Source organism: Pseudophryne corroboree, chromosome 4 (genome assembly GCF_028390025.1).
Source record: "Pseudophryne corroboree isolate aPseCor3 chromosome 4, aPseCor3.hap2, whole genome shotgun sequence".
Classification (NCBI taxonomy): Eukaryota; Metazoa; Chordata; class Amphibia; order Anura; family Myobatrachidae; genus Pseudophryne; species Pseudophryne corroboree.
Window position 1 is genome coordinate 868,809,799 of NC_086447.1, and position 24,621 is coordinate 868,834,419.

The following is a 24,621-nucleotide window of genomic DNA, read 5'->3' on the forward strand; positions in this document are numbered from 1 at the left end:
TGTCCGTCGAAGACCCTTGGCCTCTACCACTAAGAAGAAATCTTCTTCAACAAGGACCGTTTGTCTACCTGGACTTACAGCGACTTCGTTTGACAACATTGAGATTGAGCGGAACATCCTAGCTCATAAGGACCTTTAAAGAAAGGTTATTGCTACCATGGCGCCGGCCAGAAAGCCAGTGACGTCAAAACACTATCCTATCTGGAGAAGATATGTCTCTTGATGCGAGGAACGCACGTATCCGCCTGCAGAGTTCCGCTTGGGACGTTTCCTCTGTTTCCTGCAGGCTGGTGTGGATAAGGGCTTACATCTGGGTTCCATTAAGGTCCAGATTTCAGCTCTCTCCATCTTCTTCCAGAAGAAATTGGCTGTGTTGCCAGAAGTTCAGACCTCACATACAACCTCCTTTTGTGCTACCCACGGCACCCTGGGATTTGAATGTAGTGTTGTAATTTCTACAGTCCTCCTGGTTTGAACCTCTGATGACAGTAGAAGACAAGTACCTCACGTGGAAGATGGTGATGTTACTGGCCCTGTCTTCTGCTCAACGTGTCTCAGAATTGGGGACACTATCTTGTAAAAGTCCCTACTTGGTCTTCTACAAGGACAGAGCGGAGCTCAGGGCTAGGCAGCAGTTCCTGCCGAAGTTCGTCTCTGCGTTCCACTTGAATCAACCTATTGTGGTTCCGTCAGGTTCTGGCACTTCTGCTCCTCCGGTGGCATTGGATGCGTTGCGAGCCTTGAAGATCTATGTAAAAAGAACGGCTCGGATCAGAAAGACGGATTCCCTGTTTGTGCTATATGATGCGCAGAAAAAGGGTTGCCCTGCTTCTAAGCAGTCCATTACTCGTTGGCTTAGGCTTACAATCCAACAGGCCTATGTGTCGGCAGCCTTACCTGTTCCATAGTCTCTGAAGGCCCACTCTACAAGACTGGTGGAGTCTTCCTTGGTGGCTGCCCGTGGAGTCTCGGTCTTGCAACTATGCTGAGCTGCTACCTGGTCGGGGAAGAACACCTTTGTGTAGTTCTACAGGTTTGATACCCTGGCCAAAGAGGATACCCAGTTTGGGCAGGCGGTGCTGCAGCAGTCTCCGCCCATTCTGGAAGCTTTGGGACGTCCCCATCGTACTAGATTCCCCAATATCCCTTATGGATGCTAGAGAAAATAGGATTTTAATTACCTACCGGTAAATCCTTTTCTCGTAGTCCATAAGGGATATTGGGCGCCCGCCTCTGTTGGTTGCCAGCCGTTGCTGGTTGTTTTATGTTATTGGTGTGCTGGTGTATAAATCTCACCACTCGTTGTTATGTTCCTTCTCTCATGTATGACCTTTCTCCTTCAGGCACTGTTTTACCTATAACTGCCTATTGGAGGTGGGCATAGATGGGAGGAGCAAGCACACCCAGTGAAGAAATTTAAAGTGCACCAGCTCCTTTGGACCCCGTCTATACCCCATCGTACTAAGTGTCCCCAATATCCCTTATGGACTACGAGAAAAGGATTTACCGGTAGGTAATTAAAATCCTATTTTTGCTGCCTTCTGTATATTAGTGTCTCTCAATAATGAAACAGATGGCAGTTTACAGAGTCTGGTTTGATTACAGATTGTTTTAGTTACTGTTGAAGTTTCATATCTGTAATAATTTTATGTAAGAGCTTTCTTGAAGTTACTGTGTGCAACAACGTCATTCAGTAGGTGATACCATGACCTTGATAGTTTGGGAGAATGCTACGTAGCTTGGGAGCAGTGTCTGAACTAATGCAACCTTTCTCTATTTATTACCAGAATACTGACTAAGTGTCTAGATTTCTACCAAGAAGATGCTCTGCCCTGGCACAAGAGTATTGAACCGTGTCTGACTTCTCTCGGAAGCACCAGCAGCGACCAAGAAGTAAGGATGGGGTGTGATGTTAGCTGTCTTGGGGGGGATGGGTGGTTTGGGCTTCAGGTTTAGAAAAATATGAATGAGGCTTGGGCTATACATCATACATGGGTTATGTTTTTCTGAATCTAGGTTCTGCAGGAAGTGGTGAGTTTTCTGCACCGTCTGGCATCCACGAACAAGGATTGCGCCGTGGTGATGTGCCGGCTTGGTGCAAAGGAAATGCTGATCAAAGTGCTGGAGAAGCAGAGCTCCAGTCTCCTGCAGGCATCGGAACTGAAAGACTTGCTGACAGACTGTGAGAAGTACGCTAATCTGTACCAGAAAATGGCCACCAGCATCTTAGCTGGCTGCATCCAAGTGAGTATGTGTTCGTTGGTTATACGTTCAGTGGTGCAAGTAAGCATCACTAGTGGTTACTCTGAGAGGCTGACGGCAACATCCTGGGTGGACTGTCCCAATGGACTTTTCTGTTTGTTGTGTTTACTTAAACATTTTGTAAACAATTTTCTCTAACGTCCTAGTGGATGCTGGGGACTCCGTCAGGACCATGGGGAATAGCGGCTCCGCAGGAGACAGGGCACAAAAGCAAGCTTTTAGGATCACATGGTGTGTACTGGCTCCTCCCCCTATGACCCTCCTCCAAGCCTCAGTTAGGTTTTTGTGCTTGGCCGAGAAGGGTGCAATCTAGGTGGCTCTCTTAAAGAGTTACTTAGAAAAAGTTTTTAGGTTCTTTATTTTCAGTGAGTCCTGCTGGCAACAGGCTCACTGCATCGAGGGACTTAGGGGAGAGATTTTCAACTCACCTGCGTGCAGGATGGATTGGATTCTTAGGCTACTGGACATAGCTCCAGAGGGAGTCGGAACACAGGGCTCGCCCTGGGGTTCGTCCCGGAGCCGCGCCGCCGACCCCCCTTGCAGACGCTGAAGATGAAGAGGTCCGGAACCAGGCGGCAGAAGACTCTCAGTCTTCATCAGGTAGCGCACAGCACTGCAGCTGTGCGCCATTGTTGTCAGCACACTTCACACAGCGGTCACGGAGGGTGCAGGGCGCTGGAGGGGGGCGCCCTGGGCAGCAATGTATAATACCTGTATGGCGAAAAATACATCACATATAGCCCTTGAGGCTATATGGATGTATTTAACCCCTGCCAGATATCTAAAACTCCGGAGAAGAAGCCCGCCGAAAAGGGGGCGGGGCCTATTCTCCTCAGCACACAGCGCCATTTTCCCTCACAGAAAGGCTGGTGGGAAGGCTCCCATGCTCTCCCCTGCACTGCACTACAGAAACAGGGTTAAAACAGAGAGGGGGGGCACTGATTTGGCGATATGTATATATATTAAAATGCTATAAGGGAGGAACACTTATATAAAGGTTGTCCCTGGATAATTATAGCGTTTTGGTGTGTGCTGGCAAACTCTCCCTCTGTCTCCCCAAAGGGCTAGTGGGTCCTGTCCTCTATCAGAGCATTCCCTATGTGTGTGCTGTATGTCGGTACGTGTGTGTCGACATGTATGAGGAAAATATTGGTGAGGAGGCGGAGCAAATTGCCTGTAATGGTGATGTCACTCTCTAGGGAGTCGACACCGGAATGGATGGCTTATTTATGGAAATTACGTGACAATGTCAACACGCTGCAAGCCGGTTGACGACATGAGAGGGCCGGCGAACAAATTAGTATCTATCCAGGCGTCTCAAACACCGTCAGGGGCTGTAAAATGCCCATTTACCTCAGTCGGTCGACACAGACCCAGACACGGACACTGATTTCAGTGTCGACGGTGAAGAAACAAACGTATTTTCTTTTAGGGCCACACGTTAAGGGCAATGAAGGAGGTGTTACATATTTCTGATACTCCAAGTACCACAAAAAAGGGTATTATGTGTGAGGTGAAAAAACTACCTGTAGTTTTCTCTTTCATCCATCTGGGGGACGCTGCGCCGTTACTTGTGGGGTTAGAGGTGTGTGGTTGTGGAGTTTGGCACAGAACTATTAGAATCTAACTCCTCCCCCCTCTAACCCCTCCCATCTCCTTCCTGCCTAGCCAGTACCTCAGTCTTAGTTTTGTGCCTGTGGAGTACAGACACAGTTCTTTTCTTTCTCCTTAGATAGTGAGGTTTTTATTATTTTTAGACTTTTCTGAAGTACCTAGTCCCTGTTTACGGGTGGCAGGTACTGCTGGAGTGGATTTAGTTAGTTTTGTTCCACTCTGCACTGCCGCTGGAGGCCACCACACTCCGGTCACTGGGGCCTCGTTTTACTCTACACAGGATGCGGCAGGGATAAGGTACACAGCCACAATCTGTCACTGACAGTATTGGGCTGTCCACTCTATTACTATATATATTTGTACCTTTGTCAGCCTCCCTATACACTACTACCACGCGCGCCCCCCTCCCCCTTCCACCTTCTCTCCTCCAACACGGGACTCGTTCCGGGGCTGGACAGTCAACTTTATTTGGGGGTTTACTGTCAGGGGCTGTGGTAGTGATACTGCTCAGGGGCCGGGAGAGTGGTGTCGCGCTCCCCGGGGCTTCCATTCAGTTGCCGTACAAGCCACAAGCCGCTCTGTACAGCGGCTCGCGGGAGAGACTGACTTCCGGTTAGTAGTCTCTCCCTGTAAGCAGCCGCGGCTTTTACATAATTGTACAGGGACGGCTTCCCGCCCTGCTCTGCAGCTCGCGCGCTCCCCTCCAGCGTACAGAGGGCTCCGGGCGCCATCTTCTTCTACTGCTGACAGGGGACGCTGTGCTGCGCAACACGGAGAGAAGTTTCTATAAGAAACAACAGCACTTCTCACTTTGTCTTCTCAAATGGGGATAAGCTAACTGCAAGTATATTTGTGGTTTGTTTTTTTTTTTGTTTCTCCAGCCATAGTGTGAGCTAATAGTCATCACCTTAGGTGTCACTAGCATTATGGGTTCACTGCTAGGTCACTGTTATAGGGGATTTATAGTGCATTTATAGTCCTATTAAAGATTGGTTTATTTTTCTTGTTCAAGGGACACTACCCTCCATTTCTGAATTGCGTCAGTCTAGATCGGTGACTGAGTCCGGTCAGACTCGGGTGGAGCCTCTGTGGGCTCAGATTATGGGCAAGACGGATTATGGGCGGACGCGGATACCCTCTGTGCTTCATGCTCTGGTGCATCTGTGGTGGACCAACAGAGAGGTTCCGTGGATCAGACTATGTCTTCTAGGCCAGGAACATCCGGTGTGGACTCAAAATCTGGACAGATGTCTTGCTAATTTAACTCAATCCCTAAACAAGTTTGTAAACTCTGCCGGCAGTTCTTCTGCTACAAAAAAAAAATAAAAAATAAAAAAAAAAAAAAACCCGACACAGACGTTGCCCGCTATAACTTTCTGGGGGAGGAGTTGGGGTAATTTCCGTTGGAGAATGGGGAACTAGATAGGATGAGGTTTCGGTCTGGGAGGATGATTTTTCTACTAGCTTAGGTGTTAGATAGACACCATCCTTCAGACTCTTAATAACAGGGATATTTTAAAAGAAGCCCTGACTTAAGCCGGATTCCCGTTTCCAAGCCCTAATAAATTAAAAAATTTCTATAGCCTTTTGCAGAGGAGGCTATGAGATTTTGGGAAACAGCCCAAAAGGTAGACGCTCCCATTTCACATTTAGCAGGAGCTACGGTTATTTCTTCTATACTGTCTGTGACGTTGAAAGATCCTACAGATGGGAAGATTGATACAATGCCTAAATCTGTTTTCTTTATCACAATTCTAGCTGGCGCTTGGGTCCTCGAGGCCGCAGACGACTGACTAGCACAGGTCATAACTGGAATGCAGTCTGACGATCCATCGGACATTCAATTAGCAGAACAGATTTCGGAAGCTCTTACTTATGTGGGTAAGACCTTGGTTGATTCTACAATCCCGTATTTCTGCCTTGACCGTGACAGGAAGATGGTCTCTTTGGCTTCGGGTTTGGAATGCCGATTTTGACTCCAAACAGACCTCTTTGGCGGTACCCTTTAAAGGTGAGTTCTCTTGGGGTCGGAATCAAGAAGATTATTTCAGATACTACAGGAGGGCAAGAGCCCTTTCTTCCAGTTGCTCCAACGAAACCGAATGCTATAAGGTTTCGGTCCTTTCGTATACAAGGAAAAAGGTAGTTTCCATTCCTTTCGTGTTTTTTCCAGATACCCACGAAGAGAGGCATTCAGAGGTAGAAGTAAACCTGCCGACAAACCTACTGCATGACTGTTCAGGATCTCCGGAGGGATCAGTGATGGTTGGGGCTCGGTTACTACAGTTCAAAGAAGTGTGGCTCCTGTCGAAACCAGATCGGTGGGTGACGGAGGTCATATACAGAGGATATCTGTTAGATCTCGAGGAACCAGTCCCATATCGTGTGTTCATCACTCCTCTTCCAAGCGGTCCCTCCAGACGTCGAGCTCTTCGTCATGCAACAGCCACTCTTTTATGAAATGAAGAAATTCTTCTAGTTCTCGCTCAGCAGAGGGGTCGGGGATTTTACTCGTGGACAACCTGGACGGTTCATTTCAACCCAAAAGTTCAAGATGGAATCCATCCGCTTGATTATCGTCACCATGGAACCAAGGTGATATTTGGCCTCTTAAGACATAAGACGCCTATCTGCTTGTCTCTATTTGGACGGGCCATCAATCTCTTCTGAGATTCGCATTGACATTTTCAGTTCAGGCTCTTCCCTTGGGTCTATCCACGACTCCTCGGGTATTCACAAAGGTCATGGGCCATGTGCTGGCAGTTTTGCAGTGTCAGGGAGTCGTCATGACTATATATTTGGATGATCTGTTGATCAAGGCCCCGTCAGAGTTAATTCTTCACAAGAGCTTGCGTTTCACAAGAGAGACTCTACAGTCATTGGGATGAATAATAAATTGTTCGAAGTCTTCTTTGCTTCTTTCCCAGAAAATGATGTTTCTGGGACATTTATTCGACGCCAACAACCAGAAAGTGGTTCTTCCTTAGGACAAGATTCAGGACATACAGTCCAGAATTCGAGCATGGCTGCATTTACCGGTGGTTTCGGTTCTCCGATGCATGCAGGTATTAGGCAAGATGGTGACAACCTTCGAGGCAGTTCCATATGCCAAGTTTCATGCTCGACCCCCTTCAGGCTCCGGTTTCTCAACTGTTGGACTCTGATAGGGCCTCATTTCGAAATGCAGCTGGTCCGCTTGTCTATACAGAATCATCAGTCGCGTCGCTGGTGGCTTCACAGTTCCAATGTGACCAAAAGCTGTTCCTTTCACAATTTGGTCTTGGGTGATGGTCACTACAGACGCCAGCCTCAGAGGTTGGGGGCAGTGTTTCAGACTCATCAATTCCAGGGCTCTGGACTAGTCAACAGTCAAAGTTGCAGATCAACATCTCACAGTTGAGGACAATCCGGTGGGCGCTTCTTCGGATTCGAACCATGGTTCAGGGTCATCCAGTGCGGATTCAGTCCGAAAACGCCACGGCAGTGGCTTACATAAACAAGCAAGGCAGCACTCGAGGCTACTCCGCAAGGAAAGAATTCTCACAGGGGCGGAACATTGGGTTCCGACCATATCCGCAATTCACATTCCAGGAATCGAGAACTGGGAAGCGGTTTCTTAAGCCGTCACACAGTGCTTCCGGAAGAGTGGGAGTTTCACCAGGAGGTGTTTCTGACTCTAGTAGCCCGGTGGGGGATGCCCGATGTAGATCGGATGGCGTCTCGCCTCAACAACAAACTTCCTCTCTACGGGTCGTGTACTCAGGACCCTCCAGCAGTTCTAATCGATGCACTGTCAGCGCCGTGGCACTTTCAACTGGGATATGTGTGTCCACCGTTGCCATTGTTTCCACGTCTGCTTCAACGCATTCAGAGAGACGGTCTTCCTATCATCCTGGTGGCCCCAGATTGGCCACGCTGACAGTGGTACACTCTTCTGCGCAAGATGGTCATCAAGGAGCCATTCCGACTCCCTCTGCGACCAGATCTTCTGATTCAGGGACCATGTCACCACCCAGGTTTGGTCGGCTGGCTTTGACGGCTTGGTTTTTGAATCCAACTTTTAAGGGAAAAGAGGTTTTTTTCTCGCTCTGTTGGGTAAACGATGATTTAGGCTAAAAAGCCAGTGACTTATGGAATTTACCACAGAGTGTGGCGTATTACATTGCTTGGTGTGAAAAGAGTGGTTTAACACCGGATTTGTTTAGAGTCCCTCGTTTGTTACCCTTCCTTCGAGAGGGTCTCAATAAAGGTCTGAGACTTTCTTCACTGGAGGGTCAAGTTTCTGCCTTGTCGGTTCTTTTTCAAATCTATCATTCCAGAAGTTCAGACGTTCCTTCAGGGAAGTTCTTCGGATTCAGCCACCTTTTGTTCCTCCGGTTCCTCTCTGGGAATGTCACTTAGTCCTTACGGCTCTTCAGAAGTCTCCATTTGATACCTTTGGAATCTGTAGAATAGCGGTATCTAACGTTAAAAAAGTTGTTTTCCTATTGGCAATTGCCTCCGCAAGACGAGGATCTCAATTGGCAGCTTTTTCCCTTTTTTATTGCAGACCACCCTTGTTGGTGTTTCATGATGACCGGGTGGTTCTGCGAACAAGACCGTCCTTCCAGCGTTTAATCCTTCTCCTTCCGTGGAGGATCCCCATTTGGTTCTTTTAGATATGCTTAGGGCCTTACGGTTTAATTATCTCGTACAGATCATATCTGTCGTACGGATGCATTGTTGGTTTTTAATTGATGCGTCCAAACGAGATTGGCCGGCTTCCAAGAACACAGTGGCTCGTTGGGTGACTTCGACCATCAAACAGTCTTCTGATGTTTCAGTTCCTGACTCAATTCCAGCTCATTCGAGCTGGAGCTTCTTGGGCTGCTCGCGGGGGTGCATCTATTGAGCAGTTGTGTAGGGCGACGACCTGGTCGTCGGTGCATACGTTTAAAAAAAAAAAAAAAAAAGTTTTTACCGTTTTCATACCTTTGGTTTGGAGACTGCCTCTGTTTGGCGTCAGATGTTACGGACGGCTATGCCGTCTACTTCTCCCTCCTCTCATTAGCTTGCTTTGGGAAATCCCACAAGTAACGGCGCAGCGTCCCCCAGATGGATGAAAGAGAAATAGGGATTTTTGTTTACTTACCGTAAAATCTCTTTCTCTGATTCCATCTGGGGGACGCTGCGATCCCTCCCATATGTTTGTCTGGTTTAACCAGTTAATTCTTTTCGGTCTATCTCCTTTGGCTTGGCTAAACGTTAACTGAGGTACTGGCTAGGCAGGAAGGAGATGGGAGGGGTTAGAGGGGGGAGGAGTTAGATTCTAATAGTTCTGTGCCAAACTCCACAACCACACACCTCTAACCCCACAAGTAACGGCGCAGCGTCCCCCAGATGGAATCAGAGAAAGAGATTTTACGGTAAGTAAACAAAAATCCCTATTTTCCTGAATCAGATAAATTAAATGAAGTGTGTGATGATGCGTGGGTTTCCCCCGATAGAAAATTATTGGCGGTATACCCTTTCCCGCCAGAAGTTAAGGCGCGGTGGGAAACACCCCTCAGGGTGGATAAGGCGCTCACACGCTTATCAGAACAAGTAGCGGTACCATCTACGGATAGGGCCGTACTTAAGGAGCCAGCTGATAGGAGGCTGAAAAATATCCTAAAAAGTATACACACACATGCTGGTGTTATACTGCGACCAACGATCGCCTCAGCCTGGATGTGCAGAGCTGAGGTGGCTTGGTCGGATTCCCTGACTAAAAATATTGATACCTTTGACAGGGACAGTATTTTATTGACTATAGAGCATTTAAAGGATGCATTTCTATATATGCGAGATGCGCAGAGGGATATTTGCACTCTGGCATCAAGAGTAAATGCGATGTCCATATCTGCAAGAAGATGTTTATGGACACGACAGTGGTCAGGTGATGCAGATTCCAAACGGCACAAAGATGTATTGCCGTATAAAGGGGAGGAGTTATTTGGGGTCGGTCCATGGGACCTGGTGGCCAGGGCAACTGCTGGAAAATCCACCGTTTTTTACCCTAAGTCACATCTCTGCAGAAAAAGACACAGTCTTTTCAGCCTCAGTCCTTTCGTCCCTATAAGAGTCATATCTGCCCAGGGATAGAGGAAAGGGAAGAAGACTGCAGCAGGCAGCCCATTCCCAGGAACAGAAGCCCTCCACCGCTTCTACCAAGTTCTCAGCATGACGCTGGGACCGTACAGGACCCCTGGATCCTACAAGTAGTATCCAAGGGGTACAGATTGGAATGTCGAGAGGTTTCCCCCCTCGCAGGTTCCTGTAGTCTGCTGTACCAATGTCTCCCTCCGACAGGGAGGCAGTATTGAAAACAATTCACAAGCTGTATTCCCAGCAGGTGATAATAAAATTACCCCTCCGACAACAAGGAAAGGGGTATTACTCCACACTATATGGTGGTACTGAAGGCTAGGTGAGACCTATTCTAAATCTGAAAAATTTGAACACTTACAAGGGTTCAAATCCAGATGGAGTCACTCAGAGCAGTGATAGCAAAGAACAAGGGGACTATATGGTGTCCCGGGACATCAGGGATGCTTACCTCCATGTCCCAAAATTTGCCTTTTCTCACCAAGGGTACCTCAGGTTCGTGGTACAGAACTGTCACTATCAGTTTCAAGACGATGCCGTTGGATTGTCCAAGGCACCCCGGGTCCTTACCAAGGTAATGACCGAAAGGAGGATTCGTCTTCAAAGAAAATGGACGACCTCCTGATAAGAACAAGGTCCAGAGAACAGTTGGAGGTCGGAGTAGCACTATCTCAAGTAGTTCTACGACAGCACGGGTGGATTCTAAATATTCCAAAACCGCAGTTGTTCCGACGACACGTCTGCTGGTCCTAGGGATGATTCTGGACACAGTCCAGGAAAAGGTGTTTCTCCCAGAGGAGAAAGCCAGGGAGTTATCCGAGCTAATCGGGATCCTCCTAAAACCAGGAAAAGTGTCAGTGCATCATTGCACAAGAGTCCTGGTAAAAATGGTGGCTTATTACGAAGCGCTTCCATTCGGCAGATTTCACGCAAGAACTCTTCAGTGGGATCTGCTGGACAAATGGTCCGGATCGCATCTTCAGATGCATCAGCGGATAACCCTATATCCAAGGACAAGGGTGTCTCTCCTGTGGTGATTACAGAGTGCTCATCTTCTAGAGGGCCGCAGATTCGGCATTCAGGATTGGATGCTCGTGACCACGGAGGCCAGCCTGAGAGGCTGGGGAGCAGTCACACAAGGAGTGTGATCAAGTCTGGAGAATTCTCTCCACATAAATATACTGGAGCTAAGAGCAAATTTATAATGCTCTAAGCTTAGCAAGACCTCTGCTTCAAGGTCAGCCGGTATTGATCCAGTGGGATAACATCACGGCAGTCGCCCACGTAAACAGAAAGGGCGGCACAAGAAGCAGGAGGGCAGTGGCAAAACTGCAAGGATTTTTCGCTAGGCGGAAAATCATGTGATAGCACTGTCAGCAGTGTTCATTCCGGGAGTGGACGACTGGGAAGCAGACTTCCTCAGCAGGCACGACCTCCACCCGGGAGAGTGGGAACTTCATCGGGAAGTTTTCCGCATGATTGTGAACCGTTGGGAAAGACCAAAGGTGGACATGATGGCGTCCCGCCCGAACAAAAAATGGGACAGGTATTGCGCCAGGTCACGAGACCTTCAGGCGATAGCTGTGGACGTCCTGGTAACACCGTGGGTGTAACAGTCGGTGTATGTGTTCCCTCCTCTGCTTCTCATAACCAAGGTATTGAGAATTATAAGACATAGAGGAGTAAGAACTATACTCGTGGCTCCGGATTGGCCAAGAGGGACTTGGTAACCGGAACTTCAAGAGATGCTCACAGAGGACTAATGGCCTCGGGAGCTAAGAAGGGATTTGCTTTCAGCAAGTACCATGTCTGTTCCAAGAGGAACCGTGGCATCGGCCTTTAAGAAAGGACCTGCTCCAGCAGGGACCTTGTCTGTTCCAAGACTTACCGCGACTGCGTTTGACGGCATGGCGGTTTGAACGCCGGATCCTAAGGGAAAAGGCATTCCGGAAGAGGTCATACCTACCCTGGTCAAAGCCAGGAAGGAGGTGACCGCACAACGTTATCACCACATGTGGTAAAAATATGTTGCGTGGGTGAGGCCAGGAAGGCCCCACGAAAAAATTTCAACTAGGTCGATTTCTGCACTTCCTGCAAACAGGAGTGTCTATGAGCCTCAAATTGGGGTCCATTAAGGTTCAAGTTTCGGCCCTATAGATTTTCTTCCAGAAAGAATTGGCTTCAGTTCCTGAAGTCCAGACGTTTGTCAAGGGAGTATTGCATATACAGCCCTTGTGTGCCTCCAGTGGCACCGTGGGATCTCAACGTAGTGTTGGGATTCCTCAAATCATATTGGTTTGAACCACTCAAATCTGTGGATTTGAAATATCTCACATGGAAAGTGACCATGCTGTTGGCCCTGGCCTCGGCCAGGCGATTGTCAAAATTGGCGGCTTTGTCTTACAAAAGCCCATATTTGATTTTCCATTCGGACAGGGCAGAACTGCGGACTCGTCCCCAGTTTCTTCCTAAGGTGGTGTCAGCGTTTCACCTGAAACAACCTATTGTGGTGCCTGCGGATACTAGGGACTTGGAGGACTCCAAGTTGCTAGACGTTGTCAGGGCCCTGAAAAAAAAAAAAAAAAAAAAAATATATATATATATATATATATATATATATATATATATATATAATTCCAGGACGGCTGGAGTCAGAAAGTCTGACTTGCTGTTTATATTGTAGGCACCCAAAAAACTGGGTGCTCCTGCTTCTAAGCAGACTATTGCTCGTTGGATTTGTAGTACAATTCAGCTTGCACATTCTGTGGCAGGCCTGCCACAGCCAAAATCTGTAAATGCCCATTCCACAAGGAAGGTGGGCTCATCTTGGGCGGCTGCCCGAGGGGTCTCGGCTTTACAACTTTGCCGAGCAGCTACTTGGTCAGGGGCAAACACGTTTGCTAAATTCTACAAATTTGATACCCTGGCTGAGGAGGACCTGGAGTTCTCTCATTCGGTGCTGCAGAGTCATCCGCACTCTCCCGCCCGTTTGGGAGCTTTGGTATAATCCCCATGGTCCTGACGGAGTCCCCAGCATCCACTAGGACGTTAGAGAAAATAAGATTTTACTTACCGATAAATCTATTTCTCATAGTCCGTAGTGGATGCTGGGCGCCCATCCCAAGTGCGGATTGTCTGCAATACTTGTACATAGTTATTGTTACAAAAAAATCGGGTTATTATTGTTGTGAGCCATCTTTTTTAGAGGCTACTTCATTGTTATCATACTGTTAACTGGGTTCAAATCACAAGTTGTACGGTGTGATTGGTGTGGCTGGTATGAGTCTTACCCGGGATTCAAGATCCTTCCTTATTGTGTACGCTCGTCCGGGCACAGTACCTAACTGAGGCTTGGAGGAGGGTCATAGGGGGAGGAGCCAGTACACACCATGTGATCCTAAAAGCTTGCTTTTGTGCCCTGTCTCCTGCGGAGCCGCTATTCCCCATGGTCCTGACGGAGTCCCCAGCATCCACTACGGACTATGAGAAATAGATTTATCGGTAAGTAAAATCTTATTATTTGAAGCCACATGTTCTGACCAATAGATCCTTTTATTTTATGTCCTATGACCTTTTTGTCGATTTCTCCCATCAGATGGTTCTGGGGCAGATTGAAGAACACAGGCGCTGTCAGCAGCAGATTAACATTCCTTTCTTTGATGTATTTCTGAGGAATCTTTGTCAAGGTGAGTGGCAAGTCTCCTGAGCGCCGAGTAGATCAGAGCATCTCCTTCTGCCCACAGCAGCACCTTCAACATTTACTGCCAATCTTCATTTTTGCCTTTAGCAACCAGAATGCAGTTCAACGTCCTCTTCTGCCTCAGGATATAAAAGTGGAAACTCATGATCTTTTGTTTGCACAACTTTATCCTTTTTACCTGTGTTCCTAAATGCCCCACTGATACAGCCATTTTGTATATAGAGTTTTACTGGTGGGTTTTTCAATTGTATTTTTTATTAGAAGATTTTCACTCACAAAATGAGTACTTTCCCATCACAAAGTTTTCTCCTCTATGTGCCTCCACCTTCTCAAACCATCCTTCTGGATGTGCCTCCACCTTCTCAAACCATCCATCCTTCTGGATGTGCCTCCACCTTCTCAAACCATCCATCCTTCTGGATGTGCCTCCACCTTCTCAAACCATCCATCCTTCTGGATGTGCCTCCACCTTCTCAAACCATCCTTCTGGATGTGCCTCCACTTTCTCAAGGCACCCTTTATGATGTCCCTCCACTTTCTCAAGCCATGCTTCCCGATGTTCCCCCACTTTCTCATGCTAGTCTTCTTGCTGTGCTTCCACTCTCAATATGCTTTGCAGGATATCCTTCTCAATGTGCCTTCACCTTCTCAAACCATTCTTCTCTATTTGCCTCCATATTGTCAAACCATTCTTCTCTATTTGCCTTCATACTGTCAAACCATTCTTCTCTATGTACTTCTACCTTCTGAAACCATCTTTCTTGTTGTGCCTCCACGTTCTCAAACTACCCTTCTTGATGTGTATCTACTTTTTCAAACCATCTTTCTCACCTTTCTCAGGCTGCCTTTCTTAGGCTTTCTTTCTCGATATGCTTTCACCTTCTCAAGCCATTCTTATCTGTCTCAATCTTCTCAAACCATCCTACTGTATGTGCCCTCACCTTCAAAACCATATTTCTGGATGTAACTCCACCTTCTCAAACCATCCTTCTGGATGTGCCTCCAGTATCTCAAACCATGCATCTGGAAGTGGCTCCACTTTCTCAAACCATCCTTCTGGATGTGTCTCCAACTTCTCAAGCCATCCTTCTTGATTTTCCTCTACCTTTTCAAACCATTTTTCTCTATTGCCCTGCACCTTCTCCACCTAGCTTTCTCTTTGGGCCTCTGTCTTCTCAAGCTATCCTTCTTTCTCACACAAACTTCTCATCATAAACTAGTCTTCTCGATGTCCTAAGATCAACACTAGTTCTCCTGTTAATTAAGTAGACTATTTTTGCTTAGTTATATACATCTTTTATTGATGAACCAAGCAGAGTTCTTGTTTAACCAATGCAATTTCTCTGTTCTCTGTCACCTACAGTTATTGTTATAGCGGTAATCAGATCTTTTCTGTGCAGGCTCCAGTGTGGAAGTTAAAGAAGACAAATGTTGGGAGAAGATTGAAGTCTCTTCCAATCCTCATCGTGCCAACAAGCTAACAGATGGAAACACAAAGTCTTACTGGGAATCAAGTGGAAGTACTGGATCCCATTATATCAACATCTACATGCACAGAGGAGTTGTGATCCGGTAAGACTATTTATGTAAATATGGGCAGGAAGGGGGGTACCATTTTAATATTCCACATAACTGCCCACAGGTGATTGAAAGCAAGGATGGCAGTGTGGATGTTTCACCAGAGAGAGTACATTAGACAGTAAAGCAGTTTCTCATTGGGCAAGGCGCTGAAATGGTTTTTAACCTTTAAGCCCAGATTTGTATTAATTCTCAGTTGACACTTGGGTTATTCATGTCTTTTGTATGCGCCTAAACTCTGTGCCATGGACAGTCATGTTATGTTCCATTTCTGTTAACTTTACTCGATACATATTATACAAGTACTGTAGCAGGACGGTACAAATACACCAATCTCTTTCTCACGTGAAGGAGTTTACAACTCTTACTTTAATCAGGGACTTGGGTTGTGTGTGTGTGTGTGTGTGTGTGTCTCTGAATCCCTCATTCCCCAGCGACATGGTACAAGGGGTCTTTTCTTCCATACGTCCAAGGCAGCATAAGCTTTCTCAAATCATTCTTAATTCTTAGCTCTTTGCATACTGCAGTGTGATTTTGGATGTTTAGCCCAAATGTAGCGCTGACTGAACAGCAGAGTAGGCTCTGCTCATGGTGAGGTTTCCTGCCGTCCGTTGCTTTCAATGATGGACTTGCGTCAAGGGACAGGAGGCTCACCACCACCAGGGTGTGAGACAGATCCGTTCATTGCTACACAGACAGCTGTGCCGACTGTGCACCAGAGCGGAAGCTGGTAAGTGTTCCCTACTTACCTGGGAGAGAGGGGTATGTGAAGTCACCTCCTGGTTAGGTTTATGTTCCCTGCACCCAACTCTTCATCTGACCAGGAGGAGGGACTATTGTGAAGCATCCAATGAGAAGATTCTTTACTCTGGCACACTAGAGATTGTCTCTGATGGCTCAGGGGCCTCCCGAGTATTGTCCTGGATTGGCCGGAGGCACTATTAAGTGAGTTTATCAGTCAATTGACAGGTGGCAAGAGTTTCTTCCTACCAACAAACCTTTCTAATGCACGGAGTTCACAGTTCTTGGTACTTTCATCCCCTTAGTAAAGGAAAGTTGCAGTTCCCTAGAGAGCAGCTATCTACCACCAGTGGACATCATAGAGATAAGCTGGCATAGTAGTCAAGATGCCAGTGTCCTAGCTCTCAGGCCATCTGTCCACATGATGGGTGACACACCCACTCAGCTGCAGCTGGTTCAGTTCACTTCCAATTCTTTGAGTGGCATAGTGTAGCTGGTATAAACAGTTTTCCAATGGACCAGCTATAACACCAAGCCGTAACTGTGATCTTTCAGGCTCTATTCAATGCAGAGGTACCAACAGATCAGAGGGAGACTGGGTTCGGCCCCAACCTATTCATTGTCCAAAAACCAAATGATTTATTTTGCCCAATTGTGAACATAAACCCCCAACATACGCCTCTCTTCTGTATATGGAATCGGATGGTTGCGAGAATGGACATCAGTATTTGGGACCATGGGTTTTTTGTCCTTCGCCACTGGTATCGGGAAGCCTGTTGTCACCAGCGGAAGCCAGGCTACCCATCAATGGAGTTCAGGGTGGTGTTAAGTGCTCTCAGTAAGGGCCAACATTCAATGTTTAGTCGGCATACATAAACCATCGGGAAGGCACAATAGGCTTACTCGCTAGGAAGGAGACCAACCATCTCATGTACTGGGCAGAACAATGTGTTCTGGAATTATTGGTAATATTCAGCAGATACAGTAGTGGAGATCTGGGAGAATGACTCTCACCATGCACTACCTCCACCCAAGAGTGCTGCTTCTGCATTTGGTCATCTCTCAACAGATGGGGGAAGACAGACAGACAGACATTATAATGTCCTGAGAGAACAAAAAGGTGGTGCATCTTTGCTCAAGGTCCAGGGATCTGCAGATTGTTCTCACCTATTGGCAATGCTGTCTCTGTGTTTTAATAAAGATAAAACTGGAGTGTCAGGGTGATGCTGGTGGCGCTGGACTGGCCCAGAGCCTTGTGCCACCACACATTCTCAATATGTCAGTGGGTTAGTTGGGGCGACTTCCACTTAAATGACGATTTTTCCCTTCAAAACCATTTATAACGTTGTTTCTCTGATGTCCTAGTGGATGCTGGGTACTCCGTAAGGACCATGGGGAATAGACGGGCTCCGCAGGAGACTGGGCACTCTTAAAAGAAAGATTAGGTACTATATCTGGTGTGCACTGGCTCCTCCCTCTATGCCCCTCCTCCAGACCTCAGTTAGAATCTGTGCCCGGCCAGAGCTGGATGCACCTAGTGGGCTCTCCTGAGCTTACTAGAAAAGAAAGTATTTGTTAGGTTTTTTATTTTCAGTGAGATCTGCTGGCAACAGACTCACTGCTACGAGGGACTAAGGGGAGAGAAGCAAACCTACCTGCTTGCAGCTAGCTTGTGCTTCTAAGGCTACTGGACACCATTAGCTCCAGAGGGATCGAACACAGGGCCCGACCTCGATCGTCCGTTCCCGGAGCCGCGCCGCCGTCCCCCTTGCAGAGCCAGAAGACGGAAGAACCAGGAGAAAATCGGCGGCTGAAGACTCCGGTCTTCAACAAGGTAGCGCACAGCACTGCAGCTGTGCGCCATTGCTCCCACAGCACACCACACGCTCCGGTCACTGGTGGGTGCAGGGCGCTGGGGGGGGCGCCCTGGGCTGCAATAAGTATACCTTTTGGCAAATGTGCACATAATACAGTTATAAACTGTATATGTGCCTAATCCCCCGCCATTAACATTATTAAAAAAGCGGGAGAAGCCCGCCGTGGAGGGGGCGGGGCTATCTCCCTCAGCACACCGGCGCCATTTTCTCTTCACAGCTCCGCTGGAAGGACACTCCCCAGGCTCTCCCCTGCAGTATACACTACAAGAAGGGTAAAAAAGAGAGGGGGGCACATAAATTTAGGCGCAAAAGGTGATATAAGCAGCTATTGGGGGAAAATTCACTTTGTGTTAGTGTAAATCCATCTGTTATATAGCGCTCTGGTGTGTGCTGGCATACTCTCTCTCTGTCTCCCCAAAGGACTTTGTGGGGTCCTGTCCTCAGTCAGATCATTCCCTGTGTGTGTGCGGTGTGTCGGTACGGCTGTGTCGACATGTTTGATGAGGACGCTTACGTGGAGGCGGAGCAAGAGCCGATAAGTGTGATGTCGCCCCCTGCGGGGCCGACACCAGAGTGGATGGATATGTGGAAGGTATTAACCGACAGAGTCAACTCCTTGCATAAAAGGTTCGATGACGTAACAGCTTTGGGACAGCCGGCATCTCAGCCCGCGCCTGCCCAGGCGTCTCAGAGGCCATCAGGGGCTCAAAAACGCCCGCTACAGATGGCAGACACAGATGTCGACACTGAGTCTGACTCCAGTGTAGACGAGGATGAGACAAATGTACAGTCCACAAGGGCCATCCGATGCATGATTACGGCAATGAAAAATGTGTTGCACATTTCTGACATTAACCCGGTTACCACTAAAAAGGGTATTATGTTTGGGGAGAAAAAGCAGCCAGTGACTTTTCCCCCATCTGATGAGTTAAATGAATTGTGTGAAGAAGCGTGGTGTTCCCCAGATAAGAAATTAGTGATTTCTAAGAGGTTACTAATGGCGTACCCTTTCCCGCCAACGGACAGGTTACGTTGGGAAACATCCCCTAGGGTGGACAAGGCGCTCACACGCTTATCAAAAAAGGTGGCACTGCCGTCTCAGGATACGGCCGCCTTAAAGGAGCCTGCAGATAGAAAGCAGGAGGCTATCCTGAAGTCTGTGTATACACACTCGGGTACTATACTGAGACCTGCAATTGCTTCAGCATGGATGTGTAGTGCTGCAGCTGATCCCTTGACAGGGATACTATTTTGCTAACCATAGAGCATATTAAAGACGTCGTCTTATATATGAGGGATGCACAGAGGGACATTTGCCGGCTGGCATCTAGAATTAATGAAATGTTCATTTCTGCCAGGAGAGTATTATGGACTCGGCAGTGGACAGGTGATGCTGATTCTAAAAGGCACATGGAGGTTTTGCCTTATAAGGGTGAGGAATTGTTTGGGGACGGTCTCTCGGACCTCGTATCCACAGCAACAGCTGGGAAGTCGACTTTTTTACCTCAGCTTCCCTCACAGCCTAAGAAAGCAACGTATTATCAAGTACAGTCCTTTCGGCCTCAGAAAGGCAAGCGGGTCAGAGGCGCGTCCTTTCTGCCCAGAGGCAGGGGTAGAGGGAAAAAGCTGCACCAGACAGCCAGTTCCCAGGAACAAAAATCCTCCCTTGCTTCCACTAAGTCCACCGCATGACGCTGGGGCTCCACAGGTGGAGCCAGGTGCGGTGGGGGCGCGTCTCCGGAACTTCAGCGACCAGTGGGTTCGCTCACAGGTGGATCTCTGGGTTCTACAAGTGGTATCTCAGGGATACAAGCTGGAGTTCGAGGCGTCTCCCCCTCGCCGTTACCTCAAATCAGCCTTGCCAGCTGCTCCCAAGGAAAGGGAGGTAGTACTGGCGGCAATTCACAAGCTGTACCTTCAGCAGGTGATCATCAAAGTTCCCCTCCTTCAACAGGGACGGGGTTACTATTCCACAATGTTTGTGGTACCGAAACCAGACGGTTCGGTGAGACCCATTCTAAATTTGAAATCCTTGAACACTTATATAAGGAAGTTCAAGTTCAAAATGGAATCGCTCAGGGCGGTTATTGCAAGCCTGGAAGAGGGGGATTTTATGGTGTCACTGGACATCAAGGATGCTTACCTACATGTCCCCATTTACCCACCTCACCAGGAGTACCTCAGGTTTGTGGTACAGGACTGTCATTACCAATTCCAGACGTTGCCGTTTGGTCTGTCCACGGCACCGAGGGTATTTACCAAGGTAATGGCCGAAATGATGATACTCCTTCGAAAGAAGGGAGTTATAATTATCCCGTACTTGGACGATCTCCTTATAAAGGCAAGGTCCAAGGAGCAGTTGTTAGTCGGAGTAGCACTATCTCGGGAAGTGATACAACAGCACGGCTGGATTCAGAATATCCCAAAGTCGCAGCTGATTCCTACGACGCGTCTGCTGTTCTTGGGCATGATTCTGGACACAGAACAGAAGAAGGTGTTTCTCCCGGAGGAGAAGGCCCAGGAATTGTCATCTCTGGTCAGGGACCTCCTGAAACCAAAACAGGTGTCTGTGCATCACTGCACGCGAGTCCTGGGAAAGATGGTAGCTTCTTACGAAGCAATTCCCTTCGGCAGGTTCCATGCAAGGATCTTTCAGTGGGATCTGTTGGACAAGTGGTCCGGATCGCATCTTCAGATGCATCGGTTGACCACCCTGTCCCCGAGGGCCAGGGTGTCTCTGCTGTGGTGGCTGCAGAGTGCTCATCTTCTCGAGGGCCGCAGATTCGGCATTCAGGACTGGGTCCTGGTGACCACGGATGCAAGCCTCCGAGGTTGGGGGGCAGTCACTCAAGGAAGAAACTTCCAAGGACAGTGGTCGAGTCAGGAGACTTCCCTACACATAAATATTCTGGAACTAAGGGCCATTTACAATGCCCTGAGTCAAGCAGAACCCCTGCTTCAAAACCAACCGGTGCTGATTCAGTCAGACAACATCACGGCGGTCGCCCATGTAAACCGACAGGGCGGCACGAGAAGCAGGATGGCGATGGCAGAAGCCACAAGGATTCTTCGATGGGCGGAGAATCACGTGCTAGCACTGTCAACGGTGTTCATTCTGGGAGTGGACAACTGGGAAGCAGACTTCCTCAGCAGGCACGACCTCCACCCGGGAGAGTGGGGACTTCATCCAGAAGTCTTCAAGCTGATTGTAAATCGTTGGGAAAGGCCACAGGTGGACATGATGGCGTCCTGCCTCAACAATAAGCTAAAAAGATATTGCGCCAGGTCAAGGGACCCTCAGGCGATAGCTGTGGACGCTCTAGTGACACCGTGGGTGTACCAGTCGGTTTGTGTTCCCTCCTCTTCCTCTCATACCAAAGGTACTGAGGATAATAAGAAAGAGAGGAGTAAGAACTATACTCATCGTTCCGGATTGGCCAAGAAGAACTTGGTACCCGGAACTACAAGAAATGATCTCAGAGGACCCTTGGCCTCTGCCGCTCCGACAGGACCTGCTACAGCAGGGGCCCTGTCTGTTCCAAGACTTACCGCGGCTGCATTTGACGGCATGGCGGTTGAACGCCGGATCCTAATGGAAAAGGGCATTCCAGATTAAGTCATTCCTACGCTGATAAAAGCTAGGAAGGATGTGACAGCAAAACATTATCACCGCATATGGCGAAAATATGTTGCTTGGTGTGAGGCCAGGAAGGCCCCAACAGAGGAATTTCAGCTGGGTCGATTTCTGCACTTCCTACAGTCAGGAGTGACTATGGGCCTAAAATTGGGATCCATTAAAGTCCAGATTTCGGCCCTGTCTATTTTCTTTCAAAAAGAACTGGCTTGACTGCCTGAAGTTCAGACGTTTGTTAAGGGAGTGCTGCATATTCAGCCCCCTTTTGTGCCTCCAGTGGCACCTTGGGATCTCAACGTTGTGTTGGATTTCCTAAAATCACATTGGTTTGAGCCACTTCAGACCGTGGAGTTGAAGTATCTCACGTGGAAGGTAGTCATGCTGTTGGCCTTGGCCTCAGCTAGGCGTGTGTCAGAATTGGTTGCTTTATCCTGTAAAAGCCCATATCTGATTTTCCATATGGACAGGGCAGAATTGAGGACTCGTCCCCAATTTCTCCCAAAGGTGGTATCAGCGTTTCATTTGAACCAACCTATTGTGGTGCCTGCGGCTACTCGGGACTTGGAGGATTCCAAGTTGCTGGACGTAGTCCGGGCCCTGAAAATCTATGTTTCCAGGATGGCTAGAGTCAGAAAAACTGACTCTCTGTTTGTTTATCCTGCATGCACCCAACAAGCTGGGTGCTCCTGCTTCAAAGCAGACTATTGCTCGCTGGATCTGTAGCACGATTCAACTTGCACATTCTGCGGCTGGACTGCCGCATCCTAAATCGGTAAAAGCCCATTCCACGAGGAAGGTGGGCTCTTCTTGGGCGGCTGCCCGAGGGGTCTCGGCTTTACAACTTTGCCGAGCTGCTACTTGGTCGGGATCAAACACTTTTGCAAAATTCTACAAGTTTGATACCCTGGCTGAGGAGGACCTTGAGTTTGCTCATTCGGTGCTGCAGAGTCATCCGCACTCTCCCGCCCGTTTGGGAGCTTTGGTATAATCCCCATGGTCCTTACGGAGTTCCCAGCATCCACTAGGACGTTAGAGAAAATAAGAATTTACTCACCGGTAATTCTATTTCTCGTAGTCCGTAGTGGATGCTGGGCGCCCATCCCAAGTGCGGATTGTCTGCAATACTTGTAAATAGTTATTGTTAACTAAAGGGTTATTGTTGAGCCATCTGTTGAGAGGCTCAGTTGTTTTCATACTGTCAAACTGGATATAGTATCACGAGTTGTACGGTGTGATTGGTGTGGCTGGTAAGAGTCTTACCCGGGATTCTTAATCCTTCCTTATTATGTCTGCTCGTCCGGGCACGGTGTCCTAACTGAGGCTTGGAGGAGGGTCATAGTACCCAGCATCCACTAGGACGTCAGAGAAAATAAGAATTTACTCACCGGTAATTCTATTTCTCGTAGTCCGTAGTGGATGCTGGGAGCCCGTCCCAAGTGCAGACTTTTTGCAATACATGTATATAGTTATTGCTTAACTATAGGGTTATTGTTATGAGCCATCTGTTGAATGAGGCTCAGTTGTTGTTCATACTGTTAACTGGGTATAGTTATCACAAGTTGTACGGTGTGATTGGTGTGGCTGGTATGAGTCTTACCCGGGATTCCAAATCCTTTCCTTGTAGTGTCAGCTCTTCCGGGCACAGTTTCCCTAACTGAGGTCTGGAGGAGGGGCATAGAGGGAGGAGCCAGTGCACACCATATATAGTACCTAATTTTTCTTTTAAGAGTGCCCAGTCTCCTGCGGAGCCCGTCTATTCCCCATGGTCCTTACGGAGTACCCAGCATCCACTACGGACTACGAGAAATAGAATTACCGGTGAGTAAATTCTTATTTTTTTTAAATAATGTTTAATTTTTTTTTTTTTAAATAAAGTATTTTTATTTCGAAGGAGAATAGTTTGCATACAGACATTGCATAACAGGAACACAATAAACACGTAATGACATGTCCTCATCGGGGAACAGCATTCTCTTTCGACTTATTATCAAACTATGTCATTTGCTCAGAGTCGCATAGGAATGTACAGTTATATATACCATTATTTTGCATAGTCTGTACACTCTAGTATTCATGAAATCACATTATACTTTGTGTTGGTTTTTTCCCCCCCTCAAATATAACACTTACGGACAACCCGTCCGAGTAAAACCTTTTAAAAAAGAAGAAAACAATCAGAAACCAAACACAGAGAACCCCAGAAATCAAAAAACATAAAAACATAAACAAAGAGACCAAGACCATTAGGGGGAAGAGGACGCATTGGGGGACACTAGCACTCTAACTCCTACCCTGTCCAGCTGGGCACAGATCCACCCTCTCATTCACAACCCATTGGGTGAGAGGGAAGCCTATGGCCCTAGAAGAACATAACTTGGCAAATCCAGGACTTGTTAGTAACCCTATCACCATTAAATTGTAGGGTCTGGGACGGAGTATATGGATTCCAGCCATGGAGACCAAATTCTTTCAAATTTAGCGGAGGCATTATGTTTCATATAAATGTATCGTTCCTTAAAAACAGTGTTGTTTATTAGTGCCTTAAGAGCGGGGAGTGTAGGGCCCTTAGGGGCCATCCATAGCCTCGCAATGCTCACCTTCGCCATTGCACATATGTTGCGAGCATATAGGCCCTCTGGACCAGACACAAAGTCAGAGCCACCCATTCCCAGGATGCAAAATTGTGGAGTAAGCATGGCCTCGTCCACCCCTGTGTTCCCCAGAATCGATCCGACCCCCGCCCAGAAAGCCCGCAACACCGGACAATCCCAAATGAGGTGCCAAAAAGTACCAGCAGTCATCCCACACTTAGGGCAGTCACCCACACGACCCGTCCCGAATTTGGCCATTTTGGCCGGGGTCATATATATTCTATGCAAAAGGAAATATTGTATCTGTTGATACCTGATGGATTTGGTAACCGTGCACGGAGTTTCCAAAGCAAGGGCCCAGTTCTCTTCATCTATGGGGCCCAGATCCTGCTCCCATTTGACACGGAGACGTGTCAAAGGATCTGTATGGAGTTTGGCGAGTAGATAACCATAAGCATGGGAAATCATCTTAACTCGACCCAGCAAACTTACAAAGGT

General features: G+C 47.8%; 1 protein-coding gene across 6 annotated transcripts in view; it reads left to right on the top strand.

Moving 5' to 3' along the window:
- The window catches only part of CUL9 (cullin 9), a 234,465-nt gene that overhangs the window by 99,646 nt on the left and 110,198 nt on the right, over positions 1-24,621 (top strand). For all 6 annotated transcript variants that reach the window (XM_063918754.1, XM_063918752.1, XM_063918753.1 and 3 more), the window contains exons 13-16: positions 1,788-1,893; positions 2,017-2,244; positions 13,598-13,688; positions 15,103-15,274. In XM_063918754.1, coding sequence (XP_063774824.1) covers positions 1,788-1,893; positions 2,017-2,244; positions 13,598-13,688; positions 15,103-15,274 — 597 coding nt within the window. The remainder of the gene's footprint in view (positions 1-1,787; positions 1,894-2,016; positions 2,245-13,597; positions 13,689-15,102; positions 15,275-24,621) is intronic.